We start from the raw sequence: 20013 nt of genomic DNA on the forward strand, positions 1-20013 counted from the left end.
CCCGTTTAGGAGTTATTACCCTTTATAGTCAATTTTTAACCATTTTTCGTAAATTAAAGTAATCTTTTACAAAAATCTTCTTCTCTGAAACTACTGGGCCAAGTTAATCCAAACTTGGCCACAATCATCTTTGGGGTATCTAGTTTAAAAAATGTGTGGCATGACCTGGTCAACCAACCAAGATGGCCGCCACATCTAAAAATAGAACATAGGGGTAAAATGCAGTTTTTGGCTTATAACTCAAAAACCAAAGCATTTTGAGGAAATCTGACATGGGATAAAAATGTTTATCAGGTCAAGATCTATCTGCCCTGAAATTTTCAGATGAATCGGTCAATAGGTTGTTGGGTTGCTGCCCCTGAATTGGTAATTTTGAGGAAATTTTGCTGTTTTTGGTTATTATCTTGAATATTATTATAGATAGAGATTAACTGTAAACATCAATAATGTTCAGCAAAGTTAGATTTACAAATAAATCAACATGACCGAAATGTCAGTTGACCCCTTTAGGAGTTATTGCCCTTTATAGTCAATTTTTAACCATTTTTCGTAAATCTAAGTAATCTTTTACAAAAATCTCCACTGAAACTACTAGGCCACAATCATCTTTGGGGTATCTAGGTTGAAAAATGTGTCCGATGACCTGGCCATTCAACCAAGGTGGCCGCCACGGCTAAAAATAGAACATAGGGGTAAAATGCAGTTTTGGGTTTATAACTATGAAACCAAAGCATTTAGAGCAAATCTGACAAGAAGTTGAATTGTTAATCAAGTCAATATCTATCTGTCCTTTTTCAGATGAATTGGACAACTGGTTGTTGGGTTGCTGCCCTCCAATTGGTAATTTTTAAAGAAATTTTGCTGTTTTTGGTATTCTTGAATACTATTATAGATAGCGATAAACTGTAAACAGCAATAATGTTCAGCAAAGTAAGATCTACAAATAAGTCAACATGACCTAAATGGTCAATTGACCCCTTAAGGAGTTATTGCCCTTTATAGTCAATTTTTAACAATTTTCATTAATTTGGTAAATTTATGTAAATTTTTACCAAATATAGTTCTCTGTTACTAATGGGCAAAGTTCATTATAGATATAATTGTAAGAAGCAAAATCGTTCAGTAAAGTAAGAACTTCAAACACATCACCATCACCAAAATACAATTTTGTCATGAATCCATTTGTGTCCTTTGTTTAATATGAACATAGACCAAGGTGAGCGACACAGGCTCTTTAGAGCCTCTAGTTTTTACTGTCAACTGATTGTTCTCGGCCTGAACATGCATGTCAGTAATATTTGCCACTGGACATCACGCAAAATTGAAATATTGTAAGTACTTTTTGATATGTTACTTGTATTATTATTTTTAGGACTATCAGGAGGAATAGGTTTAACTGATGGAATTATTCTCTTGAAATCAAAATTATTTATTTAAAAAAGTTGTTGAATTATTCCATGTCAGACTATTTGGGGTATCGGACTACCATGGGGTGTCGGACTAATGGGGCGTCGGACTAATGGGGCGTCGGACTATTTGGTTGTCGCACCAATGGGGTGTCGGACTAATGGGACATCTGAATAACGGGGCTGCCCCGATTTATGATACTTAATTTCTTCTCTCGTGTATTTTTTCCAAGAATTTTCAATCCCTTGCAATGACAACACAAGCAATTTCTTGTATCTTGTTTAAAATAAATTAGCGGCTAAATTTTTCTCAAGGAAGATTAAAAATTTCTGATTTTACCATGATTGTGCCAAATGCTATAGCAATTTATTCGAGTTCCCAACCTTCCATAAATGAAGTGAAAAATCGACTTAGATTGAGTCAGACTCTCGAAATGGAAGATATAAATATAGCAGGCTGCAGTTGTCAATTTTCCTTTGTAGACGTCGACAACAAACTTTATATTAAAATAAGTAACATAATGGAATTTAAGACTAATGCTTTTTTATTCCCCTATTCCCCTCGTTTTTCGAGACTTTTCTATCCTTTTCAATACAACATATGCAATTTCTTGTATTTTGGAATTGGCCATTTGGTGTCAATTGAAAGTAGACCCAGGGTTGCGTTCAATATATTATCGGCTACGTAGATATATGACTATTGAACGTGTAGCTAGCCTAGCAGCTATAAGTAGATATTGATAGCAGCTAGGCTAGCTACACGTTCAATAGTAATAAATCTACGTAGCACTACGTAGCATTATTTAGTTGCTACGATGTTGAACACAACCCAGTTGAAAAATGCTGAAATCGCTGAAATCGTGTTGACGTCATGAAAAATTTATGAAAATCGTGTAAATCATGATGACGTCGTGAAAATGATGAAAATCGAGAAAATCGTAATGACGTTGTGAAAAAATGATGAAACTCGCAGAATTAAATGGAGCTTAATTGACTATTAAATTGTTAATAGTCACTTAATTGTCTATTAGTAAATAGTATCCTTAAAAGTGATTCGTGCAACGCTATTAAATCACTCTATTAACTAATTGTCAATTAGATATTTAATAGTCTATTAGAAGTTAATAGTCTATTAACTTAATAGACGTTTGTGCAACCCAGTCCAGGCCGTTTTAGCGTCGCGGTGCCGCGACGCTATATTTTTTCACCGTGATGCTATAATAATTCCCGCGACGCTATAATTATTTTGAAGATGCTATTTTACTTGTCCTCAATTTTGAACTTTCATCTATTATCGATTATGATCATAAAAATTATATCACCTTTAATTGTAATCCCTTTAAGTCGGACACTTAAAGCAATTAAGAGATTAAATAGCTAGGTGTTAATTGCCCTCAGGGTGATAACTGTTTGGATGCGAATATCCCAAGCTGACACTTGTGGCATGACTAATACCACGTGTCTGCAATCACCAATTTCGACATGGAAAAATGCAATCACAAAAAAATTCGAAATCTACGTTTTGTATTAAGAAATTTCAAAGATTGAAATGACTTTTTTTTTTTTAAAAAGGTCGTTTATTTGTGAAACTCTCCAAAAATTACTTTCTTACTCTTCCGGTAATACGAGAGCGAGAATTTTGGTTTAGAGCTAAAATAAGTTTTATACTTCTTTAAAAAGTTATCATAATTGGCTTAAGTTTATGTTGAATCCATTTAATGCATTAAAAGCGTCTTATTCATTCACAATCTCTTGTCAAACAATGTTTATTCTCGGACTCATTTTCGTAAATTTTTCTACGGCTGCCATTGCACATTTTTGTGTAAACTACGGATAGGAACTGGACCAGATATGACAAAAATCCACATTTTAATGACAACAGATGGACAGTAGACAGAAAAAATATACCAAGAGAGAAAACTACGCATTTACCGACTATTTGTAAGATAACTTTGTTAAAAATACATATCATTTTGATGTAAAGATAAGAAACAACTGGGACTAATTCATTGAGTGCCATGAAACAATGAATTTCATAAACATGATAAAAAAAAGTTTTTAAATTGATTTTTTTTTTGCTACATTATCTTTACTTAATATAATATAAAAAATAGTTAATTTTGTGTACTAGATATTTAGTTTTGTATATATACAGGTTGCACTATAATGAACCATTCATTCATTTGACTTATTGTTGGGTAACTGAAACCACATATTTATTTTTGGCACAAAAGCAAAAAAATAATTCTGTAACTATAAATGAATAAAGAAAACATAAACTGAAACTATTGTTTTTGTGGTTATAGTTTAATTGTATTCTCAGTTATGAATTGAACAATATAAACTAAAACGTATAAAGGAAATAGAGCATCAACGTGACGCAACAAATGACATTAAAAAAATACAGTTATTTTTTTTTACGCAAAATGTGATGCTATCCAAAATTTCTGGGGAGAACACTGATGATTATACGCTATTGTCTCTTAAAGACAAATATATTAACACATTTTGTCCTTGATTTAAATTACTTTTTAAACATAAAAGTAGGTGCAATATATATTTTTAAACTCAAAAAGTTTAGTGACCCCATCAGATACTTGACAAACTCTTAGTCTTCTTCTTTTGTAAAGACACAAAATTCATGGATCACACATTTCTCTTTAACTATCTATACGAAAGTTTCTGCACTCATGAATATTAGCATCGGCTGTAATCGACGGCTAACTTTACACTTGTATGTTTGTCTGATGTGTAATTGTGTTTTTCACTGTTGTTTTGTTGCTGTCTGGTGGACAAATACATGAATTCTGCATGTCATCATCAAACACGTGAATAGCTATATATCTGGTTAATCAAACACTTTTTCTTCGCAAAGAAAGAACTCTTCATTAATCTGAGCATGGAACGAATACTTTATATCACGAACTATAAATGTGGATACAAAAAATGAAAAACTAAGCGAAATTGTTAATCCCACATTGCACGACAAAATGTGTTGTATTTAAGTAAGTAGCATGTGTTCTTGGTTGATTGTAAACACGTAGTAGTCCATAATGCATTGTTGCTCATCATGCTCATTAAGTGGATTGGTAAAAAAAACCAGGTAACAATAAATTGCGTCACACGTAAATAAACAATTACACGTGCGAGAACATAAGTATGCTAATTCGTGCATTTCCATATAAGGTAGTGTTCCTGACCTGAGTAATGATAACATCAAAATTTCTTTTTGGCTTTTTTTTTAAAGTCATGTGTGTTATGAAGGTAGATGTCACAGTTGTTATGTGGTAATTCATTTTTGCTGTGTGTGTCAATGTTTATTTTTTTACATGATCCTGTTTGTGTTTCAGATTTGCAAATATCATTTTCATTATTAATTAAAAATGTACTTTCAATAAATTTTAGGGAGGAAGTTTGATGGTTTTTGGCATTCCCTCTTAATTAGAAAATAATCTATTATAAATATTCAATCAGAATCCCAGTTCAGAGCTGTTTTAAGCTTAAATGTTGTGTCCATACTTATTCAACTGTTCAGGGTTCGACCTACATTGTATGCAGGAAAATCCAGTTTGCTGTCACTTGACAGCCTCTTGTTCTTATTATTGAAGGCCGTACTGTTGCCTATATTAAATTGCTTACATCCACTTCATTTGAACTTAAGTGGATAGTTGTCTCATTGGTAATCATATCTCCTTATTTTAATAAATATACAATGATTTCAATTTCTTTTACAGGATATAATGGCAAGTTGGGATGAGGTAAGTTTTTCTTCTAAAAAGTCATTGTCATGTGACCTATGTCATGTGTCCCATGTTGTCTATAAACTGTACAGAAAGATACAGGTGTGTAGTATTCTCAGAGTCAGTCAGTGTCATGTGACCTACAAAATGTATGTCATGTGATCTATGTTGTCTACACACTGTACATAAAGATACAGGTGTGTAGTATTCTCAGTCAGTCAGTGTCATGTGACCTATGTCATGTGACTTATGTTGTCTATAAAATGTACATAAAGATACAGGTGTGTAATATTCTCAGTCAGTCAGTGTCATGTGACCTATGTCATGTGACCTATGTTATAAAGATACAGGCGTGCAGTACAAACCTCAACAAAAACTTAGGCTGATCTCAAAACTGATGCATATACAATTGTCTACAGACTTTTCTAAAAAAACAAACTCTTAAATTATAGACAACAATTTCACTCCTTCTTGGTAATCACTGTTTTTGGTATAAACTGTTGGAACTGTAAAAATGTAGCTTGTTAAATTCAATTATTACATTTATAATACATTTGTATGTTCTAGAGAAAAATGTAAAAGCTTTGTTTTGCTTACAGAAACTTCTTACAGCTGCAAAGGAGGGGAATATAAAAGAGGTAGAAATATGTGTAAAGAACAGAGCTAACTTGGAATGTAGAGATAATTTTGTAAGTAAAGTAAAATGTTTAACACATTTACAGATATTTATTATATAGTACACATAATGTGGATCAGTTAAACATTGCCCTTGTTAGTGTTCTATGATTCAGTGTACATTCTATTTATTGCAAATACTCTTGTCTTCAAAATATTTAGAAACATAGTATTATGATATATTGTGATTAACTTTATTACACTGATGAATACCACTCCAGTTTGTATGTCAAAGAGTTGCTGTCTGATACTTCGTAACTGTATACAATTGAAATATAGATTTACTTTATTACACGTAACATAGTATTCTAGACAAAAAACATTACTTTGGTCCCAAAAAAATCTTGCATGACCATGACTTGAGACATGACACCTGATCATACAACTTTCATTGACCACTCCTGTACTGAACATGACATGTGACACCTGATCATACAACATGCATTTACCACTCCTGTACTGAACATGACATGTGACACCTGATAATACATCATTCATTTACCACTCCAGTACTAAACTTGACATGTGACACCTGATCATACAACATTCATTAACCACTCCTGTTCTGAACATGATATGTGACACCTGATCATACAATATTCATTTACCACTCCAGTACTGAACATGACATGTTACACCTGATTATACAACATGCATTTACCACTCCTGTACTGAACATGACATGTAACACCTGACTATACAACTTTCATTTACTACTATTGTACTGAACATGACATGTAACACCTGATTATACAACATGCATTTACCACTCCTGTACTTAACATGACATGTGACACCTGATCATACAACATTCATTTACCGCTCTGGTACTGAACATGACATGTAACACCTGATTATACAATCTGCATTTACCACTCCTGTACTGAACATGACATGTGACACCTGATCATACACCATGCATTTACCACTCCTCTACTGAACATGACATGTAACACCACATCATACAACATTCATTTACCACTCCTGTACTGAACATGAAATGTGACACCTGATCATACAACATGCATTTACTACTGTCTGAACATGACATGTGACACCTGATCATACAACATGTGACATACCAATGAGACTCTTATAGTCAACACCAACATGTGACATAACAATGACACTCTTTACCTCAAAACCAACATGTGACATAGCAATAACATTCTTTACCTCAAAACCAACATGTGACATAGCAATGACACTCTGATAGTCAACACCAACATTTGACATAGCAAATACCAGATGACACTCTTTACCTCAACATAAACATGTGACATAGCAATGACACACTTATAGTCAACACCAACATGTGACATGGCAATGACACTCATATGCTCAACACCAACATGTGACATAGCAATGACACTCATATGCTCGACACCAACATGTGACATAGCAATGACACTCTTATAGTCAACACCAACATGTCACTTAGCAATGCCACTCTTATACTCAACACTAACATGTGACATAGCAATGACACTATTATAGTCAACACAAACATGTGACATAGCAATGACACTCATATGCTTAACACAAACATGTGACATAGCAATGACACTCTTTACCTCAACCCCAACATATGACATAGCGATGACACTCTTATAGTCAACACCAACATGTGACATAGCAATGACACTCTTTACCTCAACACCAACATGTGACATAGCAATGACACTATTATAATCAACACCAACATGTGACATAGCAATGACACTCCTTACCTCAACACCAACATGTGACATAGCAATGACACTCCTTACCTCAACACCAACATGTGCATAGCAATGACACTCATATGCTCAACACCAACATGTGACATAGCAATGACACTCTTTACCTCAACACCAACATGTGACAGATCAATGACACTCTTATAGTCAACACCAACATGTGACATAGCAATGACACTCATATGCTCAACACCAACATGTGACATAGCATTGACACTCTTTACCTCAACACCAACATGTGACATAGCAATGACACTCTTATAGTCAACACCAACATGTGACATAGCAATGACACTCCTTACCTCAACACCAACATGTGACATAGCTAAGACACTCATATGCTCAACACCAACATGTGACATAGCAATGACACTATTTACCTCAACACCAACATGTGACAGATCAATGACACTCTTATAGTCAACACCAACATGTGACATAGCAATGACACTCATATGCTCAACACCAACATGTGACATAGCAATGACACTCTTTACCTCAACACCAACATGTCACTTAGCAATGACACTCTTATAGTCAACACCACCATGTGACATAGCAATGCCACTTTACCTCAACACCAACATATGACATAGCAATGACACTCTTTACCTCAACACCATCATGTCTCTTAGCAATGACACTCTTATACTCAACACTAACATTTGACACAGCAATGACACTCTTATAGTCAACACCAACATATGACATAGCAATGACACTCTTTACCTCAACACCAACATGTGACATAGCAATGACACTCTTTACCTCAACACCAACATGTGACATACCAATGACACTCTTATAGTCAACACCAACATGTGACATACCAATGACACTCATATGCTCAACACCTGATCATACAACATGTGACATACCAATGCTACTCTTATAGTCAACACCAACATGTGACATAACAATGACACTCTTTACCTCAACACCAACATGTGACATAGCAATGACACTCTTTACCTCAACACCAACATGTGACATATCAATGACACTCTGATAGTCAACACCAACATTTGACAAAGCAATGACCAGATGACACACTTTACCTCAACATAAACATGTGACATAGCAATGACACTCTTGTGACATATCAATGTCACCCTTATAGTCAACACCAACATGTCACTTAGCAATGACACTCTTATAGTCAACACTAACATGTGACATATCAATGACACTCTTAGTCAACACCAACATGTGACATAGCAATGACACTCTTATAGTCAACACCAACATGTGACATAGAAATGACACTCTTATAGTCAATACTAACATGTGACATAACAATGACACTTCTTACCTCAACACCAACATGTGACATAGCAATGACACTCTTATAGTCAACACCAACATGTCACTTAGCAATGCAACTCTTATAGTCAACACTAACATGTGACATAGCAATGACATTCTTACAGTCAACACCAACATGTGACATAGCAATGACACTATTATAGTCAACACCAACATGTGACATAGCAATGACACTCTTATAGTCAACACCAACATGAGACATATCAATGACACTCTTATAGTCAACACCAACATGTGATATAGCAATGACATTCTTTACCTCAACACCAACATGTGACATAGCAATGACACTCTTATACTCAACACCAGCATGTGGTGTAGCAATGACACTCTTATAGACAACACCAACATTTGACATAGCAATGACACTCTTATAGTCATTACCAACATGTGACATAGCAATGACACTCTTATAGTCAACACCAACATGTGACAAAGCAATGACACTCTTATACTCAACACCAGCATGTGGTGTAGCAATGACACTCTTATAGACAACACCAACATTTGACATAGCAATGACACTCTTATAGTCATTACCAACATGTGACATAGCAATGAGATTCTTATACTCAACACCAACATGCGACAAAGCAATGACACTCTTTACCTCAACATCAACATGTGACATAGCAATAACACTCTTATAGTCAACACCAACATGTGACATAGCAATGACACTCTTTACCTCAACATCAACATGTGTCACTTAGCAATGACACTCTTAAACTCAACACCAACATGTGACATAGCAATGACACTCTTATACTCAACACCAACATGTGACATAGTAATGACACTCTTATACTCAACACCAACATGTGACATATCACTGACACTCTTTTACTCAACACCAACATGTGACATAGTAATGACACTCTTATACTCAGCACCAACATGTGACATAGCAATGACACTCCTTACCTCAACACCAACATGTGACATATAAATGACACTCTTATACTCAACACCAACATGTGACATAGCAATGACACTCTTATACTCAGCACCAACATGTGACATAGCAATGCCATTATTACACTCATCACAAACAAGTGACAGATCACACTTATAGGCAATGCAAACTTGAAAAAAATAAACTTGGCTTATTGCAGTTCTTTACTTATAGTCACCACAAACATACACCATTGCTATATTACCCTTATACTCACCACAAACATACACCATTGCTATATTACCCTTATACTCATCACAAACATACACCATTGCTATATTACCCTTATACTCACCACAAACATACACCATTGCTATATTACCCTTATACTCACCACAAACATACACCATTGCTATATTACCCTTATACACAACAACACATATGATGTGAAGCAGCTGATAGACACCCAACATTTTACACGGTAATACCACTAAATATTTTCTAAGCTTTGATCATTATTTTGAATCGACACAAAATACTGTTAATCAGACAGGGTAAATGGACAACAAATATTTGTTAGAATTATATAAAGTAGGGTCTCATTTTATTCGTAACACAGAACTGAATCAGATAGTTAAGGTTTTATTTTGTTTCCAGACAAAAAATTATTTTGTAAACATTTGATTTTAATGAGAAGTTGATGAGAAAATGTTGTGTTTTTTTTTTAGTCAGATAATTTTATTTCTACAGATCTAATGTAAAACATCTTTTAAAAATAACAATTACTTGACAGAATTATAAAGTGGGGTCTCATTTTTCTTGTCTCGTCTTACTGAATCAGAAAATATTACTCGTTTTAATGTTTCATGATTTTTTTTTTTTTAAAACTGTTGATCATTCTACGTAATCATTGTTAATCAGACAGATTTAATGGACAACAAATACTTGACAGAATTATATAAAGTGGGATCTCATTTTAAATGTCTTGTCCAGCTGAGTCCATTGATATAAATATTGTTTATGTTTCTAGAAAAAAAGTATTTTTTTAACCTAACAGTTCTGATGGAAGTTCTGACATCTCACAATAAAACATGTTGTTTATTTTTTGTTTATGTAGAATATAAATAAAAGTGTGACTGGTCATTTTATTCAGTTTTGACCACTGATTGATGTGATATATATTTTGTTTATATTTATTACACAACATTGTCCAGTTTATGACACAAGTTTTGATGTCTGTTATATGTTGATATTACAGGATGGATGGACACCATTAATGTGGGCGGCTGTGAGAGGACACCTGGAGGTGGTGACTTACCTGGTCACTCACGGCAGTCAGTTAGACGCTACATCCAAGGTAATGATAGATATAATCACCTTACTCTGACCAAACATCACTTTATACAGAATCTACACAAAATCATGTTGTTAATCAGACAGGTTTAATGGACAACAAATATTTGTTAGAATTATGTAAAGTGGGGTTAGAAAAATTATTTTGTAAACATTTGATTTTTAATGAGAAGTTGATGAGAAAAAGTTGTGTTAACATCTTTAGTTGGATATTGTTAATTCTACAAATTTAATGTAAAACATCTTTTAAAAATAACAAATACTCGACAGAATTATATAAAGTGGGGTCTTATTTTTCTTGTCTCTTCGTACTGAATCAGAAAATATAACTCGTTTTAATGTTTCTTGAATTTTTTTTTTTTTTAAACTGTTGATCATTCTACATAATCATTGTTAATCAGACAGATTTAATGGACAACAAATATTTGATAGAATTATATAAAGTGGGGTCTCATTTTAATTGTCTTGTCCAGCTGAGTCCATTGATATAAATATTGTTTGTGTTTCTAGAAAAAAGTTTTATTTTTTAACCTAACAGTTCTGATGGAAGTTCTGACATCTCACAATAAAGCATGTTGTTTACTTGTTGTTTATGTAGAAGATAAATAAAAATGTGACTGGTCATTTTATTCAGTTTTGACCACTGATGCATGTGATATATATTTTGTTTATATTTATTACACAACATTGTCCAGTTTATGACACAATTTTGATGTCTGTTATATGTTGATATTACAGTATGGAAGGACACCATTAATGTTGGCGGCTCGGGAAGGACACCTGGAGGTGGTGACTTACCTGGTCACTCACGGCAGTCAGTTAGACGCTACATCCCAGGTAATGATAGATATAATGACCTTACTCTGACCAAACATCACTTTATACAGAATCTACACAAAATCATGTTGTTAATCAGACAGGTTTAATGGACAACAAATATTTGTTAGAATTATATGAAGTGGGATCTCATTTTATTCGTAACACGGAACCGAATCAGATCGTTAAGGTTTTATTTTGTTTCTTGACAAAAAATTATTTTGTAAACATCTGATTTTAATGAGAAGTTGATGAGAAAAAGTTGTGTTAACATCTTTAGTTGGATATTGTTAATTCTACAAATTTAATGTAAAACATCTTTTAAAAATAACAAATACTCGACAGAATTATATAAAGTGGGGTCTTATTTTTCTTGTCTTTTCGTACTGAATCAGAAAATATAACTCGTTTTAATGTTTCTTGATTTTTTTTTTTTTTTTAAACTGTTGATCATTCTACATAATCATTGTTAATCAGACAGATTTAATGGACAACAAATATTTGATAGAGTTATATAAAGTGGGGTCTCATTTTAATTGTCTTGTCCAGCTGAGTCCATTGATATGAATATTGTTTATGTTTCTAGAAAAAAGTTATTTTTTTAACCTAACAGTTCTGATGGAAGTTCTGACATCTCACAATAAAACATGTTGTTTATTTGTTGTTTATGTAGAATATAAATACAAGTGTGACTGGTCATTTTATTCAGTTTTGACCACTGATTCATGTGATATATATTTTGTTTATATTTATTACACAACATTGTCCAGTTTATGACACAAGTTTTGATGTCTGTTATATGTTGATATTACAGAGTGGAAGGACACCATTAATGTGGGCGGCTGGGGAAGGACACCTGGAGGTGGTGACTTACCTAGTCACTCACGGCAGTCAGTTAGACGCTACATCCATGGTAATGATAGATATAATCACCTTACTCTGACCAAACATCACTTTATACAGAATCTACACAAAATCATGTTGTTAATCAGACAGGTTTAATGGACAACAAATATTTGTTAGAATTATATAAAGTGGGGTCTCATTTTATTCGTAACACAGAACTGAATCAGATAGTTAAGGTTTTATTTTGTTTCTTGACAAAACAAATATTTTGTAAACATCTGATTTTAATGAGAATTTGATGAGAAAAAGTTGTGTTAACATCTTTAGTCAGATAATGTTAATTCTACAGAACTTATGTTAAACATCTTTTAAAAATAACAAATACTTGACAGAATTATATAAAGTGGGGTCTTATTTTTCTTGTCTCTTCGTACTGAATCAGAAAATATTACTCGTTTTAATGTTTCTTGAAAAAAAGTTTTTTTTTTCAACTTTGATCATTCTACTGAATCAACATAAAATCATGTTGTTAATCATGCATGTTAAATGGACAACAATTACTTGTGAGACTTATATAAAGTGAGGGTTGCTATTATTTGACTTGTTACACTTATATAATTAAGAGCTTATTATTTTTTTTTACCTTTTTTGTTTCACTGAATCAGAAAAAGTGAATTTATATCTTAATCTACCATTTAATAGTTTATACACAAATATAATTGGATATTTTTTTACTCGATGTTATATTTCTTACATTTGGTAAATTGTTTGACTCCTCTCATGATTTTGTTATCACACACCATTAACATGTTTATATTTTTATATTGTTATAGTTTGGACACACAGCTTTACATTATGCTGCTGAGAGGGGACAGATTGATGTAATAAAATGGATAATAGATTCAGGATGCAGTCCTTGGGTGAAATCATTGGAGGTAACATTTCGTTTAATTCTTATTAGATAGATAGATATTTTATTCTCTAAAAACTAAATACAAATCAACAGAGAAAGTACAATTACAGTATAAATACAAATACATGTACAATAGTTGAGGGTAAACAGCTGCAGATAAAATATAATAAAGTACAACTTTTAAGTTTATGATGAAATACCTATATAATAAACAGGTTAAACTAAATATGAAGAAATCAGTCTGTGCTTAACGTTTACATGGAGGGACTAACCTTTCTATTAATACACTTAATGAATGAACACAGTTTTCTTAAGGAGGCTCGTGGGTATAAGATTTTCAGAAAAAAATTAAACAATAATTTTTCATTACAAATTTCATTTATTACCTTAAGTAGTTATTACTTTATCATTATGGTACAAGAATCATTCCAAAAAATCAATTCTTGTTGGCCTCAGGTGACTTTTAAAATGTAGATATCATTGAAAAAGCTCCAAATTATCTCCCTTTGGTGCAAAAATACCATTTTTGGCATGAAAATTGAAATATCTTTTTTAACTCATCAGTGACCTATATTTTTTATTGTTGTTTTCGAAAAAGCTGTACATAAACTAAATAACTGTAAAATTTAAGCGATTTCTGTAATTTTTGATTTGGATATTACAACTATTTCCCCTATTAGGTCAACAGAAAAAAAGGACATTAACAAAAATGTATGCTTCTTTAGAAGGCAGATTGTGAGCGTAAATGAACGGTGACCCCATTTTTTTCTAAATTAAAAAAATAATTTAGACCCACGAGCCCCCTTAAAACTGATTATTTTTTGTGGAGCTTGCAACTTTATTCTTTAGAAAGCTCGGCATAGGGATAGTGATCAAGCAGTGGCCAAGACATTAGCTTACTTCTTAAAAGTTTTATATTTTAGAAAGAGGAAGACCTTGATGCTTCATACTTTGTATATGGATGCCTCATGTTACGAAGTTTCAGCCAGTCACATGTCCAATGTCCTTGACCTCATTTTCATGGTTCAGTGACTACTTGAAAAAAAAAATGTTTGTAATGTTAAATTATCTTTTATCAGTAAAAGTATAACTATATTTGGTATGTGCGTACCTTGCAAGGTCCTCATGCCAGTCAGACAGTTTTCACTTGACCTCAACCTACCAACACATCTAACACCAATCCTACATTACTGACACAACTACCATCTCATCATACTCTACCAACACACCCTACACCAATCCTACACTACTGATACAACAACCATCTCATCATACATCACCAACACACTTAACACCAATCCTACATTACTGACACAACTACCATCTTATCATACTCCACTAAAACACCTAACACCAATCCTACACTACTGATACAACTACCATCTCATCATACTCCACCAACACACCTAACACCAATCCTACACTACTGACACAACTACCATCTCATCATACTCCACCAACACACCTAACACCAATCCTACACTACTGACACAACTTCAATCTCATCACACATCACCAACCCACCTAACACCAATCCTACATTACTGACACTACAACCATCTCAGCATACTCTACCAACACATCTAACACCAATCCTATATTACTGACACAACTACCATCTCATCATACTCTACCAACACACCCTACACCAATCCTACACTACTGACACAACTACCATCTCATCATACTCAACCAACACATCTAACACCAATCCTACATTATGACACTTCAACCATCTCATCATACTCTAACAACACACCCTACACCAATCCTACATTACTGACACAACTACAATCTCATCATACTCCACCAACACACCTAACACCAATCTTACACTACTGACACAACTACCATATCATCATACATCACCAACGCACCTTACACCAATCCGACATTACTGACACTACAACCATCTCATCATACTCTACCAACACACCCTACACCAATCCTACACTACTGACACAACTACCATCTCATCAGACTCCACCAACACACCTAACACCAATCCTACACTACTGACATAACTACCATCTCATCATACTCCACCAACACACCTCACACCAATCCTACATTACTGACACAACTACCATCTCATCATACTCTGCCAACACACCTTACACTAATCCTACATTATTGACACAAGTACCATCTCATCATACTCTACCAACACATCTAACCCCAATCCTACATTACTGACACTTCAACCATCTCATCATACTCTAACAACACACCCTACACCAATCCTACACTACTGACACAACTACCATCTCAGCATACTCCACCAACACACCTAACACCAATCTTATACTACTGACACACCTACCATCTCATCATACATCACCAACGCACCTAACACCAATCCTACATTACTGACACTACAACCATCTCATCATACTCTACCAACACACCCTACACCAATCCTACACTACTGACACAACTACCATCTCATCAGACTCCACCAACACACCTAACACCAATCCTACACTACTGACACAACTACCATCTCATCATACATCACCAACACACTTAACACCAATCCTACATTACTGACACTACAACCATCTCATCGTACTTCACCAACAACTTACACCAATCCTACACTACTGACACAACTACCAACTCATCAAACATCACCAACACACTTAACACCAATCCTACATTACTGACGCTTCAACCAACTCATCATACTCTACCAACACACCTAACACCAATCCTACATTACTGACACAACTACCATCTCATCATACTCTACCAACACACCCTACACCAATCCTACACAACTGACACAACTACCATCTCATCATACTCTAGCAACACACCTAACACCAATCCTACACAACTGACACAACTACCATCTCATCATACATCACCAACACACTTAACACCAATCCTACACTACTGACACAACTACCATCTCATCATACTCTAGCAACACACCTAAAACCAATCCTACACTACTGACACAACTACCATCTCATCATACATCACCAACACACTTAACACCAATCCTACACTACTGACACAACTACCATCTCATCATACTCTACCAACACACTTAACACCAATCCTACACTACTGACAACTACCATCTCATCATACTCCACCAACACACTTAACACCAATCCTACACTACTGACAACTACCATCTCATCATACTCCACCAACACACTTAACACCAATCATACATTACTGACACAACTACCATCTCATCATACGCCACCAACACACCTAACACCAATCCTACATTACTGACACAACTACCATCTCATCACACTCCACCAACACATCTAACACCAATCCTACATTACTGACACAACTACCATCTCATCATACTCTACCAACACACCTAACACCAATCGTACATTACTGATACAACAACCATCTCATCATACTCCGCCAACACACCCTACACCAATCCTACACTACTGATACAACAGCCATCTCACCATACATCACCAACACACTTAACACCAATCCTACATTACTGACACAACTACCATCTCATCATACTCCACTTACACACCTAACACCAATCCTACATTACTGGCACAACTACCATCTCATCATACTCCACCAACACACCCTACATCAATCCTACACTACTGATACAACTACCATCTCATACTCCACCAACACACCTAACACCAATCCTACATTACTGACACAACTAACATATCATCATACTCCACTTACACACCTAAAACCAATCCTACATTACTGACACAACTATCATCTCATCATACTCCACCAACACACCTAACACCAATCCTACACTACTGACACAACTAACATATCATCATACTCCACTTACACACCTAAAACCAATCCTACATTACTGACACAACTATCATCTCATCATACTCCACCAACACACCTAACACCAATCCTACATTACTGACACAACTACCATCTCGTCATACTCCACCAACACACCTAACACCAATCCTACATTACTGACACAACTACCATCTCATCATACTCTACCAACACATCTAACACCAATCCTACATTACTGACACAACTATCATCTCATCATACTCCACCAACACACCTAACACCAATCCTACACTACTGACACAACTAACATATCATCATACTCCACTTACACACCTAAAACCAATCCTACATTACTGACACAACTATCATCTCATCATACTCCACCAACACACCTAACACCAATCCTACATTACTGACACAACTACCATCTCGTCATACTCCACCAACACACCTAACACCAATCCTACATTACTGACACAACTACCATCTCATCATACTCTACCAACACATCTAACACCAATCCTACATTACTGACACAACTACCATCTCATCATACTCCACCAACACACCTAACACCAATCCTACATTACTGACACAACTACCATCTCATCATTCTCCACCAACTCACCTAACACCAATCCTACACTACTGACACAACTACCATCTCATCATACTCCACCAACACACTTAACACCAATCCTACACTACTGACAACTACCATCTCATCATACGCCACCAACACACCTAACACCAATCCTACACTACTGACACAACTACCATCTCATCATACTCCACCAACACACCTAACACTAATCCTACATTACTGACACAACTACCATCTCATCATACTCCACCAACACACCTAACACGAATCTTACACTACTGACAACACAACCATCTCATCATACTCCACCAACACACCTAACACCAATCCTTCACTACTGACACAACTAACATCTCATCATACTCTATCAACACACCCTACACAAATCCTACACTACCGACACAACTACCATCTCATCATAATCCAACAACACACCTAACACCAATCCTACATTACTGGCACAACTACCATCTCATCATACTCCACCAACACACCTAACACCAATCATACACTACTGACACAACTACCATCTCATCATTCTCCACCAACTCATCTAACACCAATCCTACATTACTGACACAACTACCATCTCGTCATACTCCACCAACACAACTAACACCAATCTTCACTTCTGACACAACTACCATCTCATCATACTCCACCAACACACCTAACACCAATCCTACACTACTGACACAACTACCATCTCATCATACTCCACCAACACACCTAACACCAATCATACATTACTGACACAACTACCATCTCATCATACTCCACCAACACACCTAACACCAATGCTACATTACTGACACATCTACCATCTCATCATACTCCACCAACACACCTAACACCAATCCTACACTACTGACACAACTACCATCTCGTCATACTCCACCAACACACCTAACACCAATCCTACATTTCTGACACAACTGCCATCTCATCATACTCCACCAACACACCTAACACGAATCCTAAACTAACAAAACAACCATCTAATCATACTCCAGCAACACATCTTACTTCCATCTAATCACATTCCACTAATACACCTCACACCAATCATACACTATTAAACAAAACTACCATCTAATCATACTCCAACAACACACTTTACTACCATCTAATCACATTTCACCAACAGATCTTACACCAATCATACACTGTTTACAAAACTACCATCTAATCACATTCTACCAATACACCTTACACCAATTATACACTATTAACAAAACTAACATTCAATCACATTCCACCAACACACCCTACACCAATCATACACTGTTATCAAAACTACCATCTAAGCATACTCCGGCAACACATCTTACACTAATCATACACTACTAACAAAACTACCATTTAATTATACTCCAGCAACACATCTTACACCAATCATACACTATTAACAAAACTACCATTTGATTATACTCCAGCAACACATATAACTACCATCTTATCACATTTCACCCACACACCCTACACCAATCATTCAATAATTTCTTTAACAGCAAAATCTCAAATATTATTCATTGATCTCTTTATAATGACACTTCATATTTGTTGTTGGTTTAGGTTCACTGGTTTTTATTTCAAGTATATATAAATAAGACAACATTCTGCATTGTATAGGTAAAATTAATGCAACAGTTACCTTTTATTTAATGCTTTACAGTTTTTGAAATAAAAGATATATATTTTTTGTGTATAATTAATGAAAGATTATTTGATTGTATTTCAGGGTAAGACTCCTTATGATCTGGTAAAAATAGTAAGCCATGACAGTGAAGAGAGAAAAAGGAAGAAGGAAGAAGTGATGGATTTCCTTAAGGTAAATAGTCTTGTCTTATTTTAAAAGATATTCACAAATTATCAGAGACAAAACAGACTTGGTACAAAGAAATTAAAATAAAACGGTTGCCT

The 20013-nt window shown here is 34.8% G+C and overlaps 1 protein-coding gene and 1 long non-coding RNA gene across 2 annotated transcripts in view; both read left to right on the top strand.

Annotated features, from left to right (window-relative positions):
• The window catches only part of LOC134718336 (uncharacterized), a 184466-nt gene that overhangs the window by 118280 nt on the left and 46173 nt on the right, over positions 1 to 20013 (top strand). Inside the window, exon 2 of the mRNA XM_063580831.1 lies at positions 19832 to 19921. Coding sequence (XP_063436901.1) covers positions 19907 to 19921 — 15 coding nt within the window. The 5' untranslated portion in view covers positions 19832 to 19906. The remainder of the gene's footprint in view (positions 1 to 19831; positions 19922 to 20013) is intronic.
• LOC134717489 (uncharacterized) lies at positions 5136 to 11132 on the top strand. The gene is made up of 3 exons (XR_010107341.1): positions 5136 to 5164; positions 5746 to 5835; positions 11040 to 11132. It is a non-coding gene; the product is annotated as an uncharacterized LOC134717489 (long non-coding RNA).

This window comes from Mytilus trossulus, chromosome 5 (assembly GCF_036588685.1).
Source record: "Mytilus trossulus isolate FHL-02 chromosome 5, PNRI_Mtr1.1.1.hap1, whole genome shotgun sequence".
NCBI classification, from domain to species: domain Eukaryota; kingdom Metazoa; phylum Mollusca; class Bivalvia; order Mytilida; family Mytilidae; genus Mytilus; species Mytilus trossulus.